General features: G+C 48.1%; 2 protein-coding genes and 1 pseudogene across 2 annotated transcripts; all 3 read right to left on the bottom strand.

Moving 5' to 3' along the window:
- Nucleotides 1–4,899: 4,899 nt before the first annotated feature.
- On the bottom strand, nucleotides 4,900–6,076 carry LOC147976454 (F-box protein At5g49610-like; annotated as a pseudogene).
- A 4,521-nt stretch (nucleotides 6,077–10,597) lies between these two features.
- On the bottom strand, nucleotides 10,598–13,500 carry LOC125552556 (Syntaxin/t-SNARE family protein). The gene is made up of 5 exons (XM_048716157.2): nucleotides 13,224–13,500; nucleotides 12,997–13,123; nucleotides 12,077–12,730; nucleotides 11,794–11,977; nucleotides 10,598–11,406 (listed from the first exon to the last, which is right to left on the bottom strand). The coding sequence occupies exons 1-5, from the start codon at nucleotides 13,298–13,300 to the stop codon at nucleotides 11,378–11,380; spliced, it is 1,071 nt and encodes a 356-aa protein (XP_048572114.2). The 5' UTR covers nucleotides 13,301–13,500; the 3' UTR covers nucleotides 10,598–11,377.
- Nucleotides 13,501–14,443: 943 nt separating this feature from the next.
- Nucleotides 14,444–21,637, bottom strand: LOC125552557 (large ribosomal subunit protein mL43-like). The gene is made up of 3 exons (XM_048716158.2): nucleotides 21,479–21,637; nucleotides 19,947–20,053; nucleotides 14,444–14,813 (listed from the first exon to the last, which is right to left on the bottom strand). The coding sequence occupies exons 1-3, from the start codon at nucleotides 21,556–21,558 to the stop codon at nucleotides 14,641–14,643; spliced, it is 360 nt and encodes a 119-aa protein (XP_048572115.1). The 5' UTR covers nucleotides 21,559–21,637; the 3' UTR covers nucleotides 14,444–14,640.
- Between the last annotated feature and the right edge of the window lie 282 nt (nucleotides 21,638–21,919).

Genomic DNA, 21,919 nt, shown 5'->3' with positions numbered 1-21,919 from the left:
ACTATTGGAAGGAAGTTGTACGTAGCGAGATGGATTCCATCTTAGCTAACGGTACCTGGGAGATCATTCACCGTCCTCATGGGTGCAAACCTATAGGATGTAAGTGGGTGTTCAAGAAGAAGCTTAGACCTGATGGTACGATTGAAAAGTACAAGGCACGGCTTGTGGCCAAGGGTTATACCCAGAAAGAAGGTGAAGACTTCTTTGATACTTACTCACCCGTGGCTAGACTAACCACAATTCGGGTGCTACTATCACTGGCTGCCTCACATGGTCTTCTCGTTCATCAAATGGACGTTAAGACGGCTTTCCTCAATGGAGAGTTGAAGGAGGAAATTTACATGGATCAGCCAGATGGTTTTGTAGTACCTGGTCAGGAAGGAAAGGTGTGCAAGTTATTGAAGTCTTTATATGGCCTTAAACAAGCTCCTAAGGAGTGGCATGATAAGTTCGAAAGAACATTAACTGCTGCCGGCTTTGTAGTAAACAATGGTGACAAGTGCGTGTACTATCGCTATGGTGGGGGCGAAGGAGTTATTCTTTGTCTGTATGTCAACGACATATTGATCTTTGGAACCAAACTTGATTTAATCAAGGAGGTTAAGGATTTCTTATCTCGCTGTTTTGAGATGAAGGATCTAGGAGTAGCTGATGTTATCTTAAACATCAAGCTGTTGAGAGATGAGAATGGTGGGATCACACTGCTTCAGTCTCATTATGTGGAAAAGGTCTTGAGTCGTTTTGGGTATAGCGACTGCACGCCTTCTCCAACTCCATATGATGCTAGTGTGTTGCTTTGAAAGAATCGACGGATTGCTAGAGATCAACTGAGGTATTCTCAGATTATTGGCTCGCTTATGTATTTGGCGAGTGCCACGAGGCCTGATATCTCTTTTGCTGTGAGCAAGCTGAGTCGGTTTGTGTCAAAATCGGGAGATGATCATTGGCATGCGCTTGAGAGAGTTATGCGCTATTTGAAAGGCACCGCGAGCTATGGGATTCACTACCACATGGTCGTCAGACGGTTTATTCGCCCGAGCCTTCTTGCTGGGTCTAGCCTTGGCTCTGAAAGGAAAAATATGCAAGGGTTAATATAGCATGCAAGTATAAAGCGTCAAAAGATTCAGTTAAAATACTTACCCAGCAACTGTCTTAAGAGGAGGGAGTTGTGTGGCCGTCGACTTGCCAGATGATGAATGAGGCGTTCCCTGATAATTTGAATCGAACGGATTAAGAGGTTGTCGGAAATAACCTGCCTTGGGATAAGAAGTATCAGAAGTGGGTGAGACCTCAGGTCGACGTTTCCGAACCGGAGTGTTCGGTAAACCGGCCGAAGTGACTACTTGGCCGCTGTGCCGGGTTGTGCAGTGAGCTTCGTACTGCTGCTTCTTCAAAAGAAATTTTGGGTCCAAGTGAGCAAGGGGGTGACAAAAATTTATTTTCCGGATTGTTTGACGGATTTTCTGTGTTGACGGAGTGTCTGAACCAGAGGGAAGTGTAATTACCTCTGCGTCATCAGCCTGGCTGCCTTCAGCGTCATCCTGATAATAATCATTGTCAATGAGGTGTATGAAAAGCGAACCAAGAGAGTCAAGTTCTACCTCTGAGTATGGATTATCGAGGTCTTCGGCGAGGTTCAGCCCGGTGGATTCAACCGCCTTCTTCTTGGCAGGCCTCTTGACCGCCTTCGTCTTAGGTCGAGGGGTTTTCACGGTTTTTTCTTGAGGTTTCTTCTTCCAAAATGGGTCATCGTCCTATTAGAAGAATTGACAAAAGTTATAGGAGATTACACAGATTAAGTACAAGTAGGAGTGGGGCAATGCTTACAGCTGGCGGTTTATTCAAAGTGTAGTAGGGGCTTAACCCGGTCTTGCAACAGACAGCCTCCGATTCATTCAGTATCTTCTTCACAGATTCAGTAACTTTAGCTTCTGTCAGCTCAGTATCAATATGACGTTGAGGGTCTTTTGAGTCACCAGTATACTCGCACATTAAACCGGGGCGACGGCTTAAAGGCAATATACTCCATGAAATCCAGCAGCAAACAAAATCAACCCATGTTAGACCATTGGCCATAAAGGCTTTGAGCTTGGAGAGTTGTGGAGCATATGTAGCCCATTCTTTGGTAGTCAACCGTTGCGGAAATGGATGTGTGTTGGTAAGCCGGTGAGGATGGTAACCCGGCAGAGGACTCTCATCATCAGGGGAGTTCAATATTGGGCCCGTCTACAAACTCAATACGGCGGTTCAAAAAGAAAAAGTCCTGGAATAGCTCAACAGTTGGCTCCTCTTGCAGGTATGCTTCACAAAATACTTGAAAGTCGCAAACATTGGACACAGAGTTTGGTCCAATGTCTTGAGGATGGATCTGGAAATTGGCAAGCACATCACAGAAAAACTTGGACCCGGGCGGTTTAAAGCCACGACTCATGTGATCAACAAACACTACTACTTCGCCATCCCTGGGGGTAGGAGGGTTTTCTGGACCGGGAACTAGCCACTGGATTTCACTTCGCTTCAGTAAAGCGTCAGTTCTGACGCATCCATCCAGTTGCTCTTCAGTAACCCGGGAAGGGACCCAGTTACAGGCATAAAATTGTTTGGCCATTGCAAGCGAAGAGCTGGAAAAGATTAATGCCGGTTTACGATTCATGATTGACAAAGCATAAAGCGCAACAGGTTAAGAAAAAGGCATTCAAGCATGCAAAATTGTTAAACCGAAGGCTGATGCTGTTATAGATGGTAAAGCGACGGGCGGTTTACAAGGGGACTAATGGCATATGACGGATTATTTTCTAAAAGGATAAACCGCCTACGCAGATGAGGAAGGTACAGATCTGAGGCAAAAAACGACTAAGTGAGGAAAAACAGGTTCCACAAGTTCACATTAGCATTTTGGATCTACCATAGGTCAGGAAAAGAAAAAGATTTAGACCTAAAATGTTGGTTCTGGAGCAGTTCGCAAAAGTCCAAATCGGTTTTATACATAGAAGGCATGGTTTGATAGCCAAGATAAAAGACTGCTATAGCTACCGCACGGAACGCATCAAAGTTGAGGTCTGCTATGTATGAACTGACGAAGAACAAGAGAAGAACACCATGAACCTGTGTGAACCCTAAGTGGATCTATAGAGGAAAGAGGAAAAGACTTACCGAAGTTGTTAAAGCAGCGGAGGTGCGCCGCATTTTTCTGGTGCGATCAGGTTGATGCAGCGGCCGACGGCGAGGCAGAGGCGAAGCTCGATGACGGCGGGGGCGCTCGGGTGCAGAGGCATCGCGAGGTGGAAGAAGAGATAAAGAAGCAACAGGAGGAAAAAGAAAGGGATCCTCAGCCCTATTTATAAGGCAAAGAGATAAGCAACAGGCACGGGAATCGAGGAGCCAAAAAATGGATATATAACAAGGTTGTCGCCTCGATTGTTGGATGCTCATTAATCAAGGGCATCTTCGGCTTTAATGAACAGGTGATGTCATGGCGGTTTACTACAAATCTGGAGGATGACGTCACGGCGGTTTACAAGATCTATGCGAAGGTGCAAAAGGAGGAATTTTTCTAAGTGTTGAAGATTGACATGAACAAGTTCAAATCAATCTGGGGCCTAATGTTGGGGATATTACTATTAAGTATAAACCGGCCATGAGGGGCCGGGTTATGTTCACAAGGAGTTAATCATGTTTGAAGTCCATGAAGATAAAAGGGATGGCGCTTTACGGAGGAGATCTAACATGAAGGCCCAGGGCCCAAAGGCGATTAGGGCTCGTAGATGTAAACCGCCATATGATATGTATCTTATGTTGTAAAGCAAGGAAAGGTAGAAACCGAGCCGGGCACGTTTATGAACCGGCCTCGGGATTCTGTAAACCGCCGGGCGTCAACCTGTGTATATAAAGGGATGACCCGGCGGCGGTTTAGGGACAACGGACAACCACTCGAAAGCCAGGCAAAGCGGATTCGCTCCCTGGTCATCGAAACCCTAGCAATTCCATCACAACTGGATTAGGCTTTCACCTTCACCGTAAGGGGCCGAACCAGTATAAACTCTTGCGTCCCTTGTCCGCTTTAACCCCTTTAAACTAAACCGTAGCGATGGCACCACGACTAAGTCCTTTCACGAGGACATCTGCCGTGACAAAACCACGACATAGTGTGTCCAACAAATTTGTCAGTGATGATCAAAGGGGGTTGACCGAATGGAAACATGCTGTGAGGGCATTTTCGTAGGGCCACTTGACGGCGGAGGGGCAAAAGTGAGGAGTTCCAAAAGATAGGGATAATCTACTGGTACCCAACAAAGGGAAAAAAATATTGGGATTTCGATTCATAAATCTTGGTTAGTTAACTAGAAAATCAAACCTGTTCACATTGTAATATTTCAACCGTTTATGTATGTCGAGTCGTTTGACATGTACCAGTTTCCACAAGCACAAAGTTTCTCCTTTCACTTTCAAATTATACTCTATATGCATGGTGAGAATTTATGGCAATAATATACGGTATGTGTTATCATTTGGTATCTTCTCAAAATATAAATGGATTAGTGTCAGTTTATGAATCTTACCTCCCAAGATACCAAATGATAAACGGAGCACACAGGCCTCCAGTATTTCAAAGAAATTCAGCATCTTCCCTCAACAATTTCAGGAATTATATTTTCAGAGAGATGGCTAGGGCAGAATACATAGCTCCCAGCTTACATGCAGCTGTTGCTACAATCAGTGACAGAATAGAGCTAACCTCATTAATATTGGTACTACTGGACAGGAATAGGTTCAAGAAAACAAAAAATGGTCCTAGATTACAATCCATAAATAGCACTTGACAGAGAGAAGAACTGCCTCTGCATTATTTGACAGCATAAAGAGGTGCGACACTCAAAAGCCAAACAAAGACGGTACCGACTACATGGTTAAAGCAGGGAGCTTTGAGTAGGATGCCACATAATGGTAGTATTCGTCTTCCAAACTGCGGAAGCGGTGGTTATCTGGTTGAATCACGTTAAGTTCACCGGTTCTTATATTGTACAAACGAAGCTTACCTGCCCGTTCATCAAATAGGACAAGACCATCGTTCTCCAGGTCAAGAGTGATGACCTCATAGTCACATTTCCAGGAATGTGCGTCATACTGACAAAGGTTGTCCCTTCCGAATGCATGGCTCATACTGAGGCGGTACTTGAGGCTCCACTCATAAGGCTCATGAACATCAAGACTCCAAACAAGAATTGTACGAGCATCCTCCTCTGGCAATGCGTAATGCAAGGCCCCCGAAGATTGGCCGAAGCAACATTGGCCAAACCTAGCAATAAAACCAACATCTTCATGCGGCAACTCAATAGTCCGAAGAGAGGGTAGAATGCCAGAACTAGTTTCCTCCAAGCTCTTCAGTACCATAATCTCATGCAAATCTGTCCGCACATACAGTGCTCCATCAATAAACAGGTGTGGTTGAGAAACCATTGTCTCAGAGAGCCATGATGCATCGTCTAGAAACCAAGAGGAAAGATCAGACGAGAACACCTGAAGTTTGACAGGGCCAAATCCCAAACAGAGGGTACTCAGCCGCTGAAAGTTGAAGACGTAGAAGTTTGCCGACCATGATGTGCTGAAGGCCAGAATACTCATATTGTAAAAAGGGTCATAATGGCTAAGAGGAGTGTCAGGGAGTATCTTCCACTCTCGTGTTGCCGGATTGCACACGATAAAGCGGCAAATACCTTGAGGAGTATAGCTGTTCTTGTACTTACAAAGGACTAGGCCATTGCAAGAGTCCAACAGCTCTAATTGCTCATATACTGTGGTAGGAAACTAAGAGCTTCATCAAAATCCTTATCATTGCGGGGCAGGCTAGCGAGCTTAATAGCAGAGTGATAATAGCAGAGTGATAACGTCGTTGGTAGAGAAGACCTGTTGGAATTTTCAGAAGCTTCTTGCAGTATTGCGGATCAGAGGATAAGGCAAGCCAGGCCTTGCAAACACATTTGAAGCGGCAAAAAGATTTGAAAGGCAGCCGGGAGAGGATCTCCACCACCAGATCATCAGTTAGCTTAGCAGCAAGAAAACCATTCCCAGGGTCCATCTCTTTATGGTAGTTTACTGAAAGGAAAAACTGATAATGTCAGGATAGGCAAGGAAGCAGTTTTTTAATCATGGAGACCAAGATACTGTAACATAATTCAATCATCTGAAACTATGTTTTACTGGGGACAAAGCAGTTGCTACATAAGCGAACCATTTTAATCTATTTCAAGTTCAGCTTTTGGAACAAGGTAATCATAAAAGATTAGTAGTATATACAGAAATAGAAAGAATTAAATGATGGATATCGCCAATTTGTTTTCAAGTTTGATTTAGTACTACAAGCAAAACTGAACAAACAGTGTATACATATGCTGGATTAGACCAAGAATTTGGTTAAAACAAAAGCTCTCTGTAAAGGATCCTTGCAAGTAACCTATCTTCATACCTAGCAGAGTTCGAGCCATTTGGTGTTCTTGCAGATTTTCATGCATTTTAATAATCAATCTGTTCTGACTTGCTTGTTTCAAGAGCTCTGCAGGCGCATGTATACACTCACTCCAAATACGAAAATCACAAAGAAGCAAGGAAATCAAGAATTAATTAACTCAATGTGTATCTGATTAATCATGGATCAATTAACAATGTGCAAGGTTAGATGTATAGAGAAACATCACGGGTCATGAAGAATTGGATGGAAGCACGCAAGGCTAATCGAATATCTTACTCTAAAGTGCAGCTATTAGTTAGGGTTTGGATGGATAAAAATGACCTGTGCAGTGTTAGTTGACACGGGGAAGACGGCATCAGAGCAGCACACCGGTCAAGAGAATCTGCTCGGACCGCCGAGGCCGGAGTAGAAGCAGAAGCCTACCTACCACCGGCCTCCCTCTGAGGCTTTGACCTCTGCAAAAGTTATCTAAGTAGGAACGGTGCTCTGCTCAGATCCAATTCATGGCTGACAAATAGTACTAACAAGGGATTGTGTTCTCACGGTTCACCTTGCTGTACCAGATCCAGAGCAGAAGGCCAACCAGCCGCCGCCACGAGATTTCAGCGAGCGGAGAAGCACGCTCCTCTCCCGCCGGTGTAACGTGAGGGCGGGGAGTGAGGGATTGAGGTTCTTTTTCTCCCCAATGCAAGCTATTACTACTTAGCCTCATCAAAAATACTTCCTCCGTTCCTAAATATTTGTCTTTTTAGAGATTTCAAATGGACTACCACATACGGATGTATATAGACATATTTTAGAGTGTAGATTCACTCATTTTGCTTCGTATAGTCACTTGTTGAAATCTCTAGAAAGAAAAATATTTAGAAACGGAGGGAGTAGAAAATAAAGATTCTACTACACATGCATCTCTACTTTTCACTCTTACTTTTTTAGCTTTTTATATCGGACCACATTTTTTCTCTTCAATCACCCGTCTCCTGCAGAGGATCCCGCTTCCTAATCCGAACCTACTTTTCTGGCATCCGATCCTACATGGCATACGAGGCATCACCCTGAGGCTATGCATTGGCCATGCCCTCAGAAGCGAGGACTCATGTGTGTGTGTGTGTGTGAGAGAGAGAGAGTTCACATGCTGCCATAATCAAAGCATCAAAATGCCTCTCAAATCCCACAAGTTGGCCTCAAATTGGGGGAGCTCTTGAAAGTTCGGACATCGCCATGTCGGTCTTTGACAGCTCGGACCCAATCAAAAACTATTTCCAGTCGTTTAACTGTAGAACCCTCCGCATATTTACATTGGGTGCAGCCGCCTAACCGCATTCATGTCACCGCGGGGACTGAGAAGCCTACTCCAGTTGCCTGCATTCACATCTTCGTTGCTCCGCTCGTCACAGCTATTTCGCATCCGCGTTCATCGTCCGACGTCGCAATAGTTAGCTCTGCGATTTCATGTTTCAGTCGATGGTGCAGGTCCATGCCACGCAGTGACACAACTTCATGGAGTGCAACCTGGGCCACCGCCCATGAAAAAAATCCCTCACTACCACTTGGTATTTGGGCCATAAGTACAGGAAAACAAGGCCAAACTTCATAATTTCGCCCTCCCCCTCAACCCATTGCCCCTCCAGAAATGTGGCCCAAGCTCCGCCACTAATGGCACGGATGCCCGACGCCAGGATCGAATTGAGGCAGCACAATCTTCGAGCTCCCTGGGGACAAACTCGATGGAGGGGAAGGAGGGCGACCCAGTGGCCATGATGGAGGTCGCGGAGGAGGAGGCGATTGTTGTCCACGACGTGCTAGTGTTCGTTTTCTGGTTGTTTCAGACGGAGCAATAGTACAACATGACAGCCACACTGATTGGTGGAGGCTCATCTGGAGGCGGAGCATGCATGCAATGTTATCATCGGGCCATCTATGAGGTGGACCCTGGTATCGTCGACGTGAACTGAGCGGTGCTCGTGTCCATGTATAGAGCGCACATGGTCTACTACAAACGTTGGTAGCTCTGTGCCAATGCACCCAACTTTTTGAGGAGCTGGTGGCCTAGGACGGCGAGGCACCGAAGTAACATGTCGACGATGCCAGCAAGGCAACATCAGTAGCTCCCTCTCGTTCGCGCTGACCCCCAACGACGATGAGGCCGAATGGTCGACCTCGGGGTCATTGACCTCAACTCGGATGGTGACGAGAAGTTGATTAGGCTTTTTTTTCTCCTTTTTAGGATTTCTTGTTGCGTAAATAGTAATCCAGAAACAAATGAAACCTCTGACATCCACGGTATTTTGAGGGACACGGTTGGATGACCACCGTGGCCCAGTCGTCCAGCGACACATCTAGATGTTTCCATGAACATTTGATAATGTCTGTTTGATGACCCGTGTTTAGTATGCCCTTAGCCATCAAACCAAAGACCAAAGTAAATAAATGACCCCTGTTCAGTATGCCCTTAGCTTATGGTTGTGACATCGTGGTAGGTTCGGCGATGACCTTCGTCCTGGCGGTCTTGGTCTTGTAGCACGGAAATGGAAACATTTGGTTGATTCCTCGGGACTCCGCGCCCGCGCTTGCCTCTTTAGCACCAAAGAGAAATCATGTTGTACTGCGCCCACTGGTGCCCGCCTGGCCTTGGTCGTCATGACTTGCGTCATCTGAACCTCACGAGGATGGGGCTTGCATAGGAATCTCCGCTCCTCAGGAGCCAGCCTAGGGAGGCCACTTCTTCTGGAGGTCTTGGCGTCGTCCGCCTCACGAGGCTTGGCCCCTCGCGAGGGTCTTGGGTTGTTAATGCCGAGGATGGGTCGTACCAGGCCATTGATGAAGCCACGCCGTGGGCCGCAGGCAGGCAAGTTTGGGTACCCCGGTTTCCAGAATGCCGACAACGACTGACATTAGACGGTGGGCATCAAATCGACCTCCCGACCGACGACAAAGCTCGTCGGTCGCCTACAAAGATCGTTGGTCTTGTCATCATAACAATGCCACAAAGCTCCTTGGCAAGTGTTCTACGTCATCTTCGTCGTCCACCGGTTTCGTTTTGGAACAAACTAAGCAACTTCTGTGTTTTTTCGGCATGGGATCGAGGCAATAGTGGCTGAGGTATGGGGCAAAGGTAGTTGGATGTCGATGGGCCGGCGACGGAGGCTGTGGGTGGACGCCGAAGGCAACACCAATGAAGATTCGGTGCGAGCGGGGGAAGGGCCGGCGCTAGGGGAGGGGGAGGCCAAAATTTATCATGATAAGTGGCGCCGCTTGAGTATATTCGAGGGACAGAGAAGCCGAGGCTTCAAAAATTTACTCCTCTAAGGCCGATAAGGGATTGGCTAGGTCCGATTCAACCCCTCAAAAGTGGATTTTTAGTCCTCTAACCACTTTTAATCATCGGTTAGAGATGCTCTTACATGAACACCAACGGTTGACACAAACGCTGCAAGGTGTAACAACATCACATCTCCCACTCAATAGCCCCCTCTACCACGAACACCACATACGGCCTGCACCAACTAAGAATATACGGACAAGTTTAACACAACCATAATCAACAACACAGCCATATTAAATGTCAGACCAGCCCAGGTGAAACACACACTGAGTCAGCGTTATAAACTGCAACAAAATAAAAATATAAGTTAACTCATGATTAAAGAATGGCGCAGCAAGTCGCACCTCACACTCTAGTTAGTTTGCAAGTTCATGATTTTGCCTGACGGACAGTATACCATCAACCTTCCATTGTCAGTTTGTCACAGGAAAGTTCTTATCAACAACAACATATACAGATGAGGGTACATAACTCGCTGGGAAAAACAGCACCAGTAATCCAATATATTGAAAAATTAAATTGAATAGTAGTGCATGTCTGGGAAAATAACTGTTGAAGAAGACCATACAAAATTAATTTTCCGCAAGTAATATGTCTATTGAGTTTCAGTAAGTACAATTGTCTACCAAATAGCACGACAACATTATATAACAATATCTAAGAAATCTAGACGCACAATTTGCAGGAGTCCCGGCTATTTATTTATTTATTTGAGGTGCTTGACTGCACATCAAAAGGTTTCACATCTGCTCCTGGTTGCAGCACCTTGACAAAAAAAAACTCTCTTTCAAAGAAAAAATATGGCAAGAGAGCAACAGGGCTGGTTTATTAGCAACAGGAGGCACCCGTGGATAATCAGGAGCTAGAGATGCCAGCTACAAACCAGTTTATGGCTTTTTATGGGTGGTAAAACTTCTCAAAGATGCAACTCTGCAGAATTATCAAAAGCCTATTAGCACCTGTGAAATTTGAACTTCAGATTATAAATTCAGCCACAGACCAAACAGGATCGCCGAGCCTCTAACTCTGTTGTTTAGGTATTATTACAGTTCAAGCAGATCCCGGTACAACTATTCCAGCCTCTTCTACAGCACTTGAGAACAAATCTCTATTTGTATCTGGAACCAATTATCACAGGTTCAATAAAATAACCAAAGGGAAGCCTTCTCAAGTCTCAAGTAAGGCCCCATAGGCGATAGCACAATCACCAGTCGGCACTCCCAGTTGCATTTCTGTTGGTAGCTGCACCTGACCTGCATGACCACTAGTGCAGCATGACCCCAGTTTGAAGTTCAGGGCATACCATTAAGCACAAGTCAACTGGTCACTGTGAGAACTGATATCTTGAGATACATCATGCGCGCACACACCGTCCAGTGCATATCCAATGGCAAAGCCACTGAGTTACAGACGTAGCGTGGTGAATTGCTCCACGATCATTCTTCATTTGTTTCAATGCGGATTACCAGAAACAGTCTGCCATGGTTCGCACCTTCCCATATGTGCATGGTCACTCCTGTCCACATGCAGTTTATGCTGATCTGGTGGGGCTTTTCTAACCCCAATAACGAGCCCATGCAAATTTCTCACCATATTGTCTTGAATACAAACACAACTGGAAAGGAAGTACAAGAAACAGTAAGGTATGAGTATACAACATTGAATAATAAGTGGCGACCCTAAGAAAATTATGATTGGATCAAGTCATCACTTATCACAATATCAAACGCAAGTTTTCTACTCAAAATTCAGCTGAAACTCCGTTGAACGTAAAATCAACCTTAAAAGACAGTAAACATTAAACTGGTATTGTGATGTGTGGTGGAATGTGGAATAGAAGACCAACTTAGGGCGCAATGGATAAGTTACAGAATAATTATGATTATGGACAGTATACCTAATATATACATTTAGGCTGCAACTGACATTTCTAGCCTTTATTTCTAGTTGCTTGAGCAAGGAATAGAACAAAACAAAGAACATATAAAATGAGCGAACTTACATATTATGAGAACAGCAAGTGCAAACAGAATCAATTGAGCAGGCCGCCCATATCGAATTTGATATTGTGATCTCTGAAGTTTCTTACGCAGTGCTCCAAGCCAACCATAGAGTTTCTTATTGTATGTAACCCCATCGCAAGTATTTAAGTAACCGATGCTTCTTTCAGAGTATCCATCTAAGCCCTACAACAAAGAATGGCAATATAAGGATATAAAACTAAGCTTCAAACTGAATCGTATTGAACAATGGATGTTAGCACCATTCAAGTAAGATCTCAATACCTGACCCAACTGAGGATTTGTGAGAGGGATTGCCGCTTCAAGATCCTGTTTGTCTGCATGTGCCCACCTCACAGCTCCTTTTTTGTACTTAATTGCAGGCTTAGGTTTCAAGGCACTTGGCAATCCGCACGCTTTAACAATATTCAGCAAAGGTGCTCTGTGTGGGCCAAGAGATGATTGTTCAGCAGCACCCTCCCGTTCATTTGGAAATGACATAGGCGACGATCCAATATCAGCACTGGCACTGACTGACCTCCTGTGCCCACGATGTGCATCTTCTTTTGCTCTCGCTGAACTCAAGTCTGCAGAGCCAGATGAATCATTGGAGCTGTCAGCTGAGATATTTTTCCTCACCCTTGTGGGGTTGCTGCCCACCTGAATATCGCCAGCAGACGGGATTGTAACAACTTTATCCTGATGTTGAGGAGGGGTTGCAGATAGGAAAGCCGCGAGGTCGTCCCGCTCGCTCTCATCCAAATGAATCCAGCTCAGTGTGCCCCTCCCCTCCGCGACATTGGATGCATTCAGGTTGTTCTCAACTTCTAATATGCGATAGCCAATCGCCGCAACAAAGTTACTATGCAGTGCTCTCGTATCCTTTCCTGCCGAGACAACCTCGTCGTTTGATCTAATTGCTCGCTCCAATTCATCAAGCTAAAAGCACAAATAAACAAGCAGTTAGGTTCTGAGTTGAAGGCACCTGTACCAACTTCTTCAGTATTTCGGGGCAATTTTTCATGACTCGATACATCCTAATCACACCCACATCTACATAAATGCAGTCTTAAGCAGTATTTCAGCACAATGACTTGTAAGCAGAAGAAAGGAAAGAAAACGCCGATCCAGGCGAGCGGATCAATCCACAGCTGCGACACGAACGGTAAGGTAAGGGGAGAGTAGCAGCGAGGAGCCAAATTCACCTGCCACTTGGCGGTGCCGAGCGCGGTGTGCAGCTCGCGGCGCAGCTCGACGGCGCCGACCTCCCCGCCGAGGGCCGAATCGCCGCCGCTCCTCTCCTGCACCCATATCTTGTACACCGATTCCATCCTGCGAGGTCGCGAACAGGAAAAAAACAAAAATGAGATCCATAAGAACCGGAACCGAAGAAGAAGAAGAAAAAAGAAAGGCGAAACGGCAGCGCGCGCACCGATCGGCAGACTCCTGGACCTCCTCGGCGGCGAGGAAGAAGGGGTCCTTCTCCCAGCGGTCGAACGACGTCGCCATGGCGGGGTCGAGGGCGGGACGGGAAACCTCCTCCCTGGCTGGCGAGAGAAGAGAAGAGAAGAAAACCTTTGCGGTTGCGGAGGGTGGGAAAGAGAAGGGCGAGCGGCCTCCCTGTGCTCTCCTCTGCCTTGGGTTTGTTTGTTGCTTTGCTTTGGGTTGCCGCTATTTCGCGGTGGGGGCAGCCTGGCCCGGCGGGCTGGCGGCTATTTATTGATTATATTAACTCGGGGGAAACGGCGCTCGTACGGAACGGAACAGGATGTTCCTCTCCTCTGTTGAAAGTTGAAACCCAGCGAAGCACGCCAGGTAGGGGAGGTGTTCACATCTGAACATCCAACATTATTTTTATTTTATCACCAAAAAAATTATTTATCGCCCCTCAGAAAAGAAAAAGAAAAACTTTGCTGGCAGCTGAGCTACACGCTGTGCTGTGCCCCTCTCTGTCAAGCAGGTGCTGATCTGGATGGCTGGCTGGCTCCGGGCTCGCCGACGGCGACCTCAAGGAGGCATGCGGGTGCGGCTGCTCGCCCAATGGCGCTGCTTAGTGCGTTCCGCGTCCTCTGCTGCTTATCTCTTGCTCCAGCTTTCTGGTACTACTGGTCATTATGCGTTCAGATATTCTTATCGCGAACTGCAGCTCCAGTCATCCGCTCCTGATGCGCGTGACGGTTTACACACCCGTGGATGCCAAAATCTGGTTATAACGACTAAAGGTTAGGTAGATGTTCTGGTACCGGACAGCACGGCAGACGCCACTGATGAATGATACCCTGACAGGCTGACACTACCAGCACGGCACACAGCAAGATCAAATATCCACATCGCATTATACATATATATACATCAACTGTAATAAATGATCAAAAAGAAGCAGGCGGAAATCTGAACCACTTTTTACCTTTTCCTCGTTATTAAAAGCATAGAGCATCTGAAACAGTTCTTGGGACAGCACCATCCCAACAACAGGAAGACCCCACAAAACTGGGACCTGATTTCTCTTCCTCTACATTGTCTGGCCACCTCGCCGTATTGCCCTCATAGTAGCATCTCTGTTAACCACCATGGATTGAAAAAAAGAACTGTTCATGACTTGCAGGGCCACCCAGATCAAATTGTCTACCCTGGCAAGTTCAAGGAAGATGATGGTCTAAGATCACATCCGCCACTAACAAGAATCTCCCACGTTTACATGATATTATCAGATTATTATGTCTCAAACAAACAAAAAATGAAACTGTAACTACTGACAAAAGGTAGGTCTAATAGCAGCACAGAGTTCTTGCCATAGATCTCAAACAGTTCAACAGGAACACTGCAACAGCCTCTCTCGGAACTTTGATTCACATCTTCAGTTCCGTCGTCCATGTCCCCTGGACACTTGGCCGTTTCGTAACGTGTCTGGTTCTCAGCTTCACCACTTTCCTGCCCAGAGAACACCTTAGCCTACTAGCTTGCAACATGATGTCCTCGGGTGCTAGATTTCTGACACAAACCACTCTCTCGTTATGGTTTTCTGCACAAGAATAATGTTGCATAAATATTAAATAATAATCACAAAGCAAGCACATGTAGCCATGAGTTCATCAAAACTAACATGGATGGTCTTTTGATATGAATCATGTCTCACTGACATGTGAGTGGGCCCTGTCAGTGAGTTAGGGAGTGGTAATTCCTGACATGCAGCTTTGAAACTTGACATGAGTAAGGCGTATGACCGGGTGGAGTGGGCTTTCATGGAGAAAATTATGATCCAGCTGGGTTTTGCACCGGAGTTTGTGGCCCTGATCTGCAAGTGCATGAGTACGGTTCGGTACCGTTTCAAAATCAATGAGGGCTGTACTGATACGGTGGTTCCCGGCCGCGGTTTACGGCAGGGCGACCCCGCCTCCCCGTACCTATTCCTATTATGTGCAGAAGGGCTATCTTCACTGATCAACCGCGCGGAGGAGATGGGACGCATTCGGGGTATACGGATCGCACCTACTGCCCCGTCGATAACTCACCTCCTTTTTGCGGACGATTCGCTGCTGCTTCTGGAGGCCACGGAAGAGAGTATGACCACTGTCGACGAGATTTTGGAGGTTTATGAAAGGGGGTCGGGCCAAACAATCAATAGGGACAAGTCTGCGATACATTTCAGCAAGAACACACCAGGACAAAAGAAACAAGCATTGCTCCATGTTCTGGGTCTTAGAGGTGAAGGATCCATAGGAAAATACCTGGGCCTTCCTAGCTATGTGGGCAGATCACGCCAGATTTGTTTTGAATACATCCGAGACAGAATTTGGGAGCTGCTCCAAGGTTACAAGATCAAGTTGCTGTCGAAGAAGGGAAAGGAGATCCTGATTAAAACGGTGGCCCAAGCGATTCCCACCTATGCAATGGCTTGTTTTGACTTGATGAAGGGGCTATGCAATGGCATCTGCTCTATGATATGCCGCTTCTGGTGGGCAAATCAGGATGATGATCAAAGGCACCACTGGGTGGGTTGGGAGAGAATGACCTTGCCAAAAGAGCAAGGTGGTCTTGGATTTAGGGATCTTCACGCGTTCAATATCGCCATGCTAGCTCGTCAAGTCTGGCGCCTTCTGCAAGCGCCTGACTCCCTCTGCGCCCGTGTCTTGCGCGCCAAGTACTACCCTAGTGGAGATCTCCTATCGGCTGTGCCAACACCGGGAATTAGCTATGTTTGGCGTAGTATCTTGCAAGGGGTCCAAGTGGTCAAGGAGGGAATGGTGTGGAGAGTGGGGGACGGGCAGCAGATACACATTTGGCATGATCCGTGGCTGCCGGCGGGGCCTGTACGTTTCCCGCGTTCCTTTCGGGGGGCTACCCTGCTGACAAAAGTCTCCGAACTCATTGACCCGGAGTCTCACACATGGGATGAGAAGCTTGTGCAACAAACTTTCAGCGCGATGGATACAGAAATAATCCTAAAGATCCCTATCTTTGAGCACCATGAGGACTTTGTGGCCTGGCAATTTGACAACAAGGGGCTGTTCTCAGTAAGATCGGCATACAGGGTGTATACTGACATGCTCCAGAGACAACGACCGCGCCCGCGTGGGGAAAGCTCAGCTGGGGGAGAGGAGGACAGAAGAATGTGGCAACAGCTCTGGAAGATACGATGCCCCGGCAAGATCCATCACTTTATGTGGAGACTGGCCCATAACAGTCATCCTCTTCTGCGGAATGTGGAGCGAATTGGCGTGCAACTGGAGACGGACTGTGTGGTATGCCACCGGCTACAGGAGGACGGAGGCCACCTGTTCCTTCGCTGCAAGGAAGTGAAGAAGATGTGGAAGGCGTGCGGGTTAGAACAGACACGTTAGATGCTATTACCATGCCAATCACTACGCCAACTCCTGAAACTTATTGTTTCCTTGCCGGAGGACGAGAAACTACATACTATCTGCCTGTTGTGGATGTGGTGGACGGAGCGAAACAAGGCAAACCACAACGACCAGAGGGCTACGATCCAGGAATTCGCCTTCACGTTGTCAAAGCACATTGCGGAATGGCGCCTATATTGTGGAGAGCAGGGTCAGAGCAATCCTAAACCAAAACCCAGCTGGACCTGCCCGACCACCAACGTAGTCAAGATCAATTTGGATGGATCTTTTGATCCGGGGACTGGACTCGCGGGTTGGGGATGCATCGCTTGGGATCACACTGGAGAGGTGATCCTAGCCGCGGCAGGAAGCCTTTCACATATGGGCGAGGCCCTACATGCGGAGGCATGTGCCCTGCTTCATGCAATTAAGCTAGATGAAAGTCAGGGCATCTCCAGCCGTTGGCCCCCCAGGAGGGGCAAAAAATCGCCCCCTGGGGGCGCACCGGCGCTAAACCGCGCACTGGGGGCGTGATGCCCCCCAGTCGCGGCCCCCCACGGGTTTTTAAAATGTTTAAATTCGGCGCAAACACAACGCAAACACGTTCGAGTTCGTTCAAATTTAAACATATTTTACAAAAAAAGGAAAAACTACCGCGGGCTACCCCCGCCGTCTCCCTCGCCGCCCGCCTCGCCACCCGCCCACGCGGTTCTACATGCTGAGGAGGCTGTAGAACCGCGTGTAGTCACCGCCGTCGTCGTCGCCGCCGTCGTCGTCGTCGCCCCCGCCGACGCCTCCGCCGTCCCTGCTGCATCCCTCCCCCGGTTGGCGCGGCGGGTTGGACGGTCCGGGGGCGTCGTCGTCGTCGTCGCTGTCGAGGACCACGACGCCGTGCTCGTCCTCGCGCCCACGCTTGCGGGCGGCGATCTCCTCCAGGGCCCGGCGCTGCCGGACCATCTCGTCGCGGAGGTAGTCGTCCCGCGCCCACCGTAGGGCGTCCTCGTCGGAGAAGCCACGCCGGGCTATCTCCTCGTACTCTGCGGGGAGGCCGGGCTCCGGCTTGGGCTCGACGAGGACGAAGCGGCCGATGGGGGAGGCGTTGTCGCCGATGCGGACGCCGAAGCTGCGGGTGCGCGCGCTGACAGGCGTGCCCTGGGGCTCCGGCTTGACGGGGCGGAGGTGGAGGCAGGGGGAGCCGCCGGACGAGGAGGAGGACCCCCCGGTCTCCATGCGCCTCGGGGTCCAGGAGCTTCCCCGGCGGCGTGGGAAGGACGGGGGAGCGGGGTACTCGAGGCGCGGCGTGTTGCCGCCCTCGATGTACTCGAGGACGGCCTCCAACGTGCGCCCGGGCACGCCCCACCACCGACGCCGGCCGACGGCGTTGAGCCTGCCGGAGGGCTCGACGCCGTTGGTGGCCTCGAGCTGCTCGGCGTGACGGCGGCGGAAATAAGGCTCCCAGAGCGGGCTGTCGGAGACGTACCGTGGCCCCTCCCTCGCCGCACGCGGCAGGGACGAGCGGATGCGTGCGATCTCCGCACGCCGCGCCGTGCCGGTGGGTACCGGGGGCACCGGCACGCCGCCGGCGCTGATCCTCCACGCCCCGGGCACCCGCATGTCCGGCGGGACCGGGTACTCGGCCTCGAAAAGGAGGCGAGCCTCGTTCTCGTGAAGATGGCGGCGGCCGAAGCCGTTCGCCGCCGCGTCGTCGCCTGGAAAGCGCTCGGCCATGGGTGTGATGAACTAGAGACGGCGAGAGAGAGGAGAGGGAGGAACGACGACGGCGAGAGAGTGCGAGTCGCCGAGTGCGCTAGGGCGCGTCTTATATAGGCCGAGGCGCCGCCCGTGCGCGAGCCGCCGTGATACGCGTGGCGGGCGAGGGAGGGCGAGGGACGCGCGTCATCCGGTCTTCACTGCGTCGCCCGTGAGGCATCAATGGCGCAGGCTGACCGGCGCGGCAGCTTTGGCATTGATTCGCCGCGGGAAACGAGGCGATGAGGACGACGAAGGGGTGAGAAGAGAGCCGTGCCCCTGACGCGGCGGGCCCGCGGCTGTTTCGCGCCAAAACAGTTCGCCCCGGCGCCCCCGGGCGCCCCCCAGCGCGCCGGGTTCGGCCTGGGTCCGCCGGCGCTGTTTTCGGCCCAAGCCGGCGAAAATCGGGCTCCTGAGGGCGCGACTGGGCCGATTTTTCGGCGCCGGCGCAAAAAAAAACGCCTGGGGAGGCCTTCCTGGGGGCGCGGCTGGAGATGCCCTCAGGGTATGGGACGTGTCGTTTTTGAGACGGACTGCATCGGGATCCAGCAAGCTGCAACGACGAATGCTCTCGACCGATCTAACCTGGGCACCCTGTTCCGTGAGATCAAATACCTTCTCCAGATTGGTTTTATTGATTGGAATGTTTCCTACTGTCCTCGTGTGTGTAATGCTCCTACCCATGAGCTTGCGGCTATTGGTAGGCGGAATGTCAATGCCGACTACCAAGTGTGGTCGGTAGACCTCCCTAGAGTTGTATCCGATGCGGTGACCGCCGATTTGGCTGGTCCACGGTGATTTATGGAATGCACGGTGTTCCATTTCAAAAAAAAATTGGGTGGGCATTTTATGAAAAATATCCTAATAAGTAATCTCCTCCTACAACAGAGGAACAGAATCTATATGGTTGTTTGGCCTGCGTAATGCCGTAACTCCTACAACCATGGAATGTTTTTGGCCTGCATAATGCCCTAACTCCTCGTACAACATCAGATTTGGTTTGGCTAGTACAGTCGAATGCAATTATCGTTGGGCTAAACATTACAAAAGTGAAAGAAGTTGCTACAATATGCGAAATGCATTCCACATAATTTGTTGAATGAACCTGTCCCCTCACCACCACAAAATATGTGGCACGTCTCTATTCCATCCGAGATGGATGTACTTGACGCAGAACAAGCGCATCCCTCAAACAAAACAAGCTAACATTCTCTAAAGAAGATGTATTCATATGAAGGACACAAAGTTAACCATGTCATGCTTGAACCATGTGAGTTTTCACCTTTGGGCTGTTGAGCAAGTCAAATTCATCACAAGTACGTACATGGAAGAAACAGCTACAAATATCCCAGTGCTGCAATTTAAAACTAAATATGGCTAGTGTAAACTGCAGTACTTGACTGCAAGAGACTGCAAGAAAAATAACTGACTCTATGCATTTTGTCAGTACCAACAGAAAGATCTAAACCACTATCAGAAAGTAACACCATTATAAGTAATACAGTTGCCAGCCATATAACTCTTGATATAACACTATGATGGTCAAAAGAAATGGAAGATCTTACTGTAAATGCCCTTCAAGTTAGGATGCTGACCACGGACAAGCTGTGTCACTACCTCTAACTGGGGATTCTTTTCCTTCAAAGCTGGAAGATGTGACTCCATAAAAGCCCTGCAATTCCAAGGAGTATTAGATATGAAGGAGCAGGCAAGTTGAAAGATTCAAGTGTTCAGGTACTGAATCCTGACGACAAAGATATTGATACAAGCAATATTTAAGCTGCAAAGTCATACAACTAATGCTTAAAGTATAGCCTACCAATCCACAGGGAAAGAGGATAATATGTGAAATTGGGAATAAACTTATGTTCAAGAATCCAAAATCCCCAGCTTCATTTACAGCACAACCAGCAAATAACTATTGGCCTAAACTGTAACTGAACTGTTTCTTCTAAACAAAATTTCTCCATTTCCAGTAATTCAGTGAGCTATTTTTCAATGGCATCATGTGGAACACATAATACAAACGCGATGCTCAACATGCACAATTGTGTCCACGAGGAAAGATAGCCCATCCCTACCTAGAACCATTTGATACCACAACTGGGCTGGCATGTTGGATGTTGTTATCAGTTTCCATCGGAAAAAAAGAGGTCAAAGCCCTCCAAGTCATGCACTGGATTTTCATGTTCATAAGGGAGTTCAAATTAAATCATGGAAACAGCCTCTTGCAGAAATGTAGGGAAAGGCTGCGTACAAAAGACCCAAAGTGGTCGGACCCTTGCCCGGACCCTGCGCAAGCGGGAGCTGCGTGCACCGGGCTGCCCTTTTTTTAATCAAACTGCTATCGATCAGAGAGAAGTTAAGCAGGCTAGTAAGTGTTGTGCCTCGTCCAATTTACATCAACATGTGCAGTTCCACTTCAGTATCATGAGAGTGCCTCTAGTACTTACTTCCATCCTTGAGCCATACTCCCTCAGTTTATATTTCACTTATGAAATGGCATTGTCTTCTATAGATAGAACTTTCGCAATGACAGTCAAAGTCCAATAATATGCTAGCAGACACATTCAAACATATAACACGGAAGTTTTCTGCTTACAATTTTGTCGAAATCAGTTCCATGTTGCCAATCAACACACACAACTCTATATTGGTCAAGTTTGACTGTACGCAAACCATAACGGCCTACATCAGTAAACAGAGGGGTTCTTTCACAGCCTATGTACTGTTTATGACATGGCCCAAAGTATCCAAGAACACTCAGACTTGATAGTTAGTTCTTCGCCGGAAACACACTACTGGCACCTTTCAGAAAAACCAGATAACAGGGCATATACTAAGCATAACACATTTGAGGAAGATCTTTACAACTAATTTTTCCATGCAGAAACTGACTTTGTACAAAGTGTCAGACAGCAAGTACCTTACGCACGGTCTGCACAATCAACAGACCAATCCAACTCGATTAACAGAGCGAGTAATTCGGATCCCCCCTCCCGAATCTAAACTTGTTACCGCATCAAAGCAGAACAGATCAAATCGCTAGGGTCTGCCTAGTGGTGAAATCGGCTCTTATCGGCATGATGAAAGGTACCTGATTCCTCTGCTGCTCCCTCCCCAGTCGCAGTAGTTCACCACAAGCTTCTGCAGCTGCCAAACGCCCCTCAGCGCCATCACGCCGCCCTCAGGATCAAAAAGTGTGTGGGTGGGGAGGAGGAAAGGGGGAGAGTGCCAGAGTGGGGACGCCTGGGGAAGAAACCTAGCTGAAGGGGAGACCGAGATGGGCCGGCCCAGGAGAGCGGGAGGCCACAGCCTCCTTTTTATGTTTGTTTTTACATTTTCTGTTTTCGTTTTTTGCTTTATTTTTGTACTTTTGTTTATACTTTAAAATATTATAAATATACAAAGTAAAAACAAACACACTACAAAAACATTTTAGAAATGTTTAAAAAGTACTTGAAAATAACTGAAAAAGTATTTAAAAATATTAATCAAACATTCGGAAAAATGTTGAATGTGTATAGAAAATTTGTTG

This window comes from Triticum urartu, chromosome 4A (genome assembly GCF_056163025.1).
Source record: "Triticum urartu cultivar PI428250 chromosome 4A, HENAU_Tu73, whole genome shotgun sequence".
NCBI lineage: Eukaryota > Viridiplantae > Streptophyta > Magnoliopsida > Poales > Poaceae > Triticum > Triticum urartu.
The sequence above is the reverse complement of the archived record's forward strand: the minus strand, read 5'-3'. Positions and strand labels throughout refer to the sequence as shown.

What these genes read in the sequence shown, in the direction of transcription:
- LOC125552556 (XM_048716157.2), bottom strand. Translation starts at nt 13,300, where the DNA reads ATGGCGACGTCGTTCGACCGCTGGGAGAAGGACCCCTTCTTCCTCGCC. An exon ending in GTCCAGGAGTCTGCCGATCG is followed by an intron (nt 13,124 to 13,223) that starts GTGCGCGCGCTG and finishes GCGACCTCGCAG; the next exon opens with GATGGAATCGGTGTACAAGA. An exon ending in ACTTGCTGTTCTCATAATAT is followed by an intron (nt 11,407 to 11,793) that starts GTAAGTTCGCTC and finishes CTTCCTTTCCAG; the next exon opens with TTGTGTTTGTATTCAAGACA.
- LOC125552557 (XM_048716158.2), bottom strand. Translation starts at nt 21,558, where the DNA reads ATGGCGCTGAGGGGCGTTTGGCAGCTGCAGAAGCTTGTGGTGAACTAC. An exon ending in GGGAGCAGCAGAGGAATCAG is followed by an intron (nt 20,054 to 21,478) that starts GTACCTTTCATC and finishes TTGGAATTGCAG; the next exon opens with GGCTTTTATGGAGTCACATC. An exon ending in TAACTTGAAGGGCATTTACA is followed by an intron (nt 14,814 to 19,946) that starts GTAAGATCTTCC and finishes ATTCTTGTGCAG; the next exon opens with AAAACCATAACGAGAGAGTG.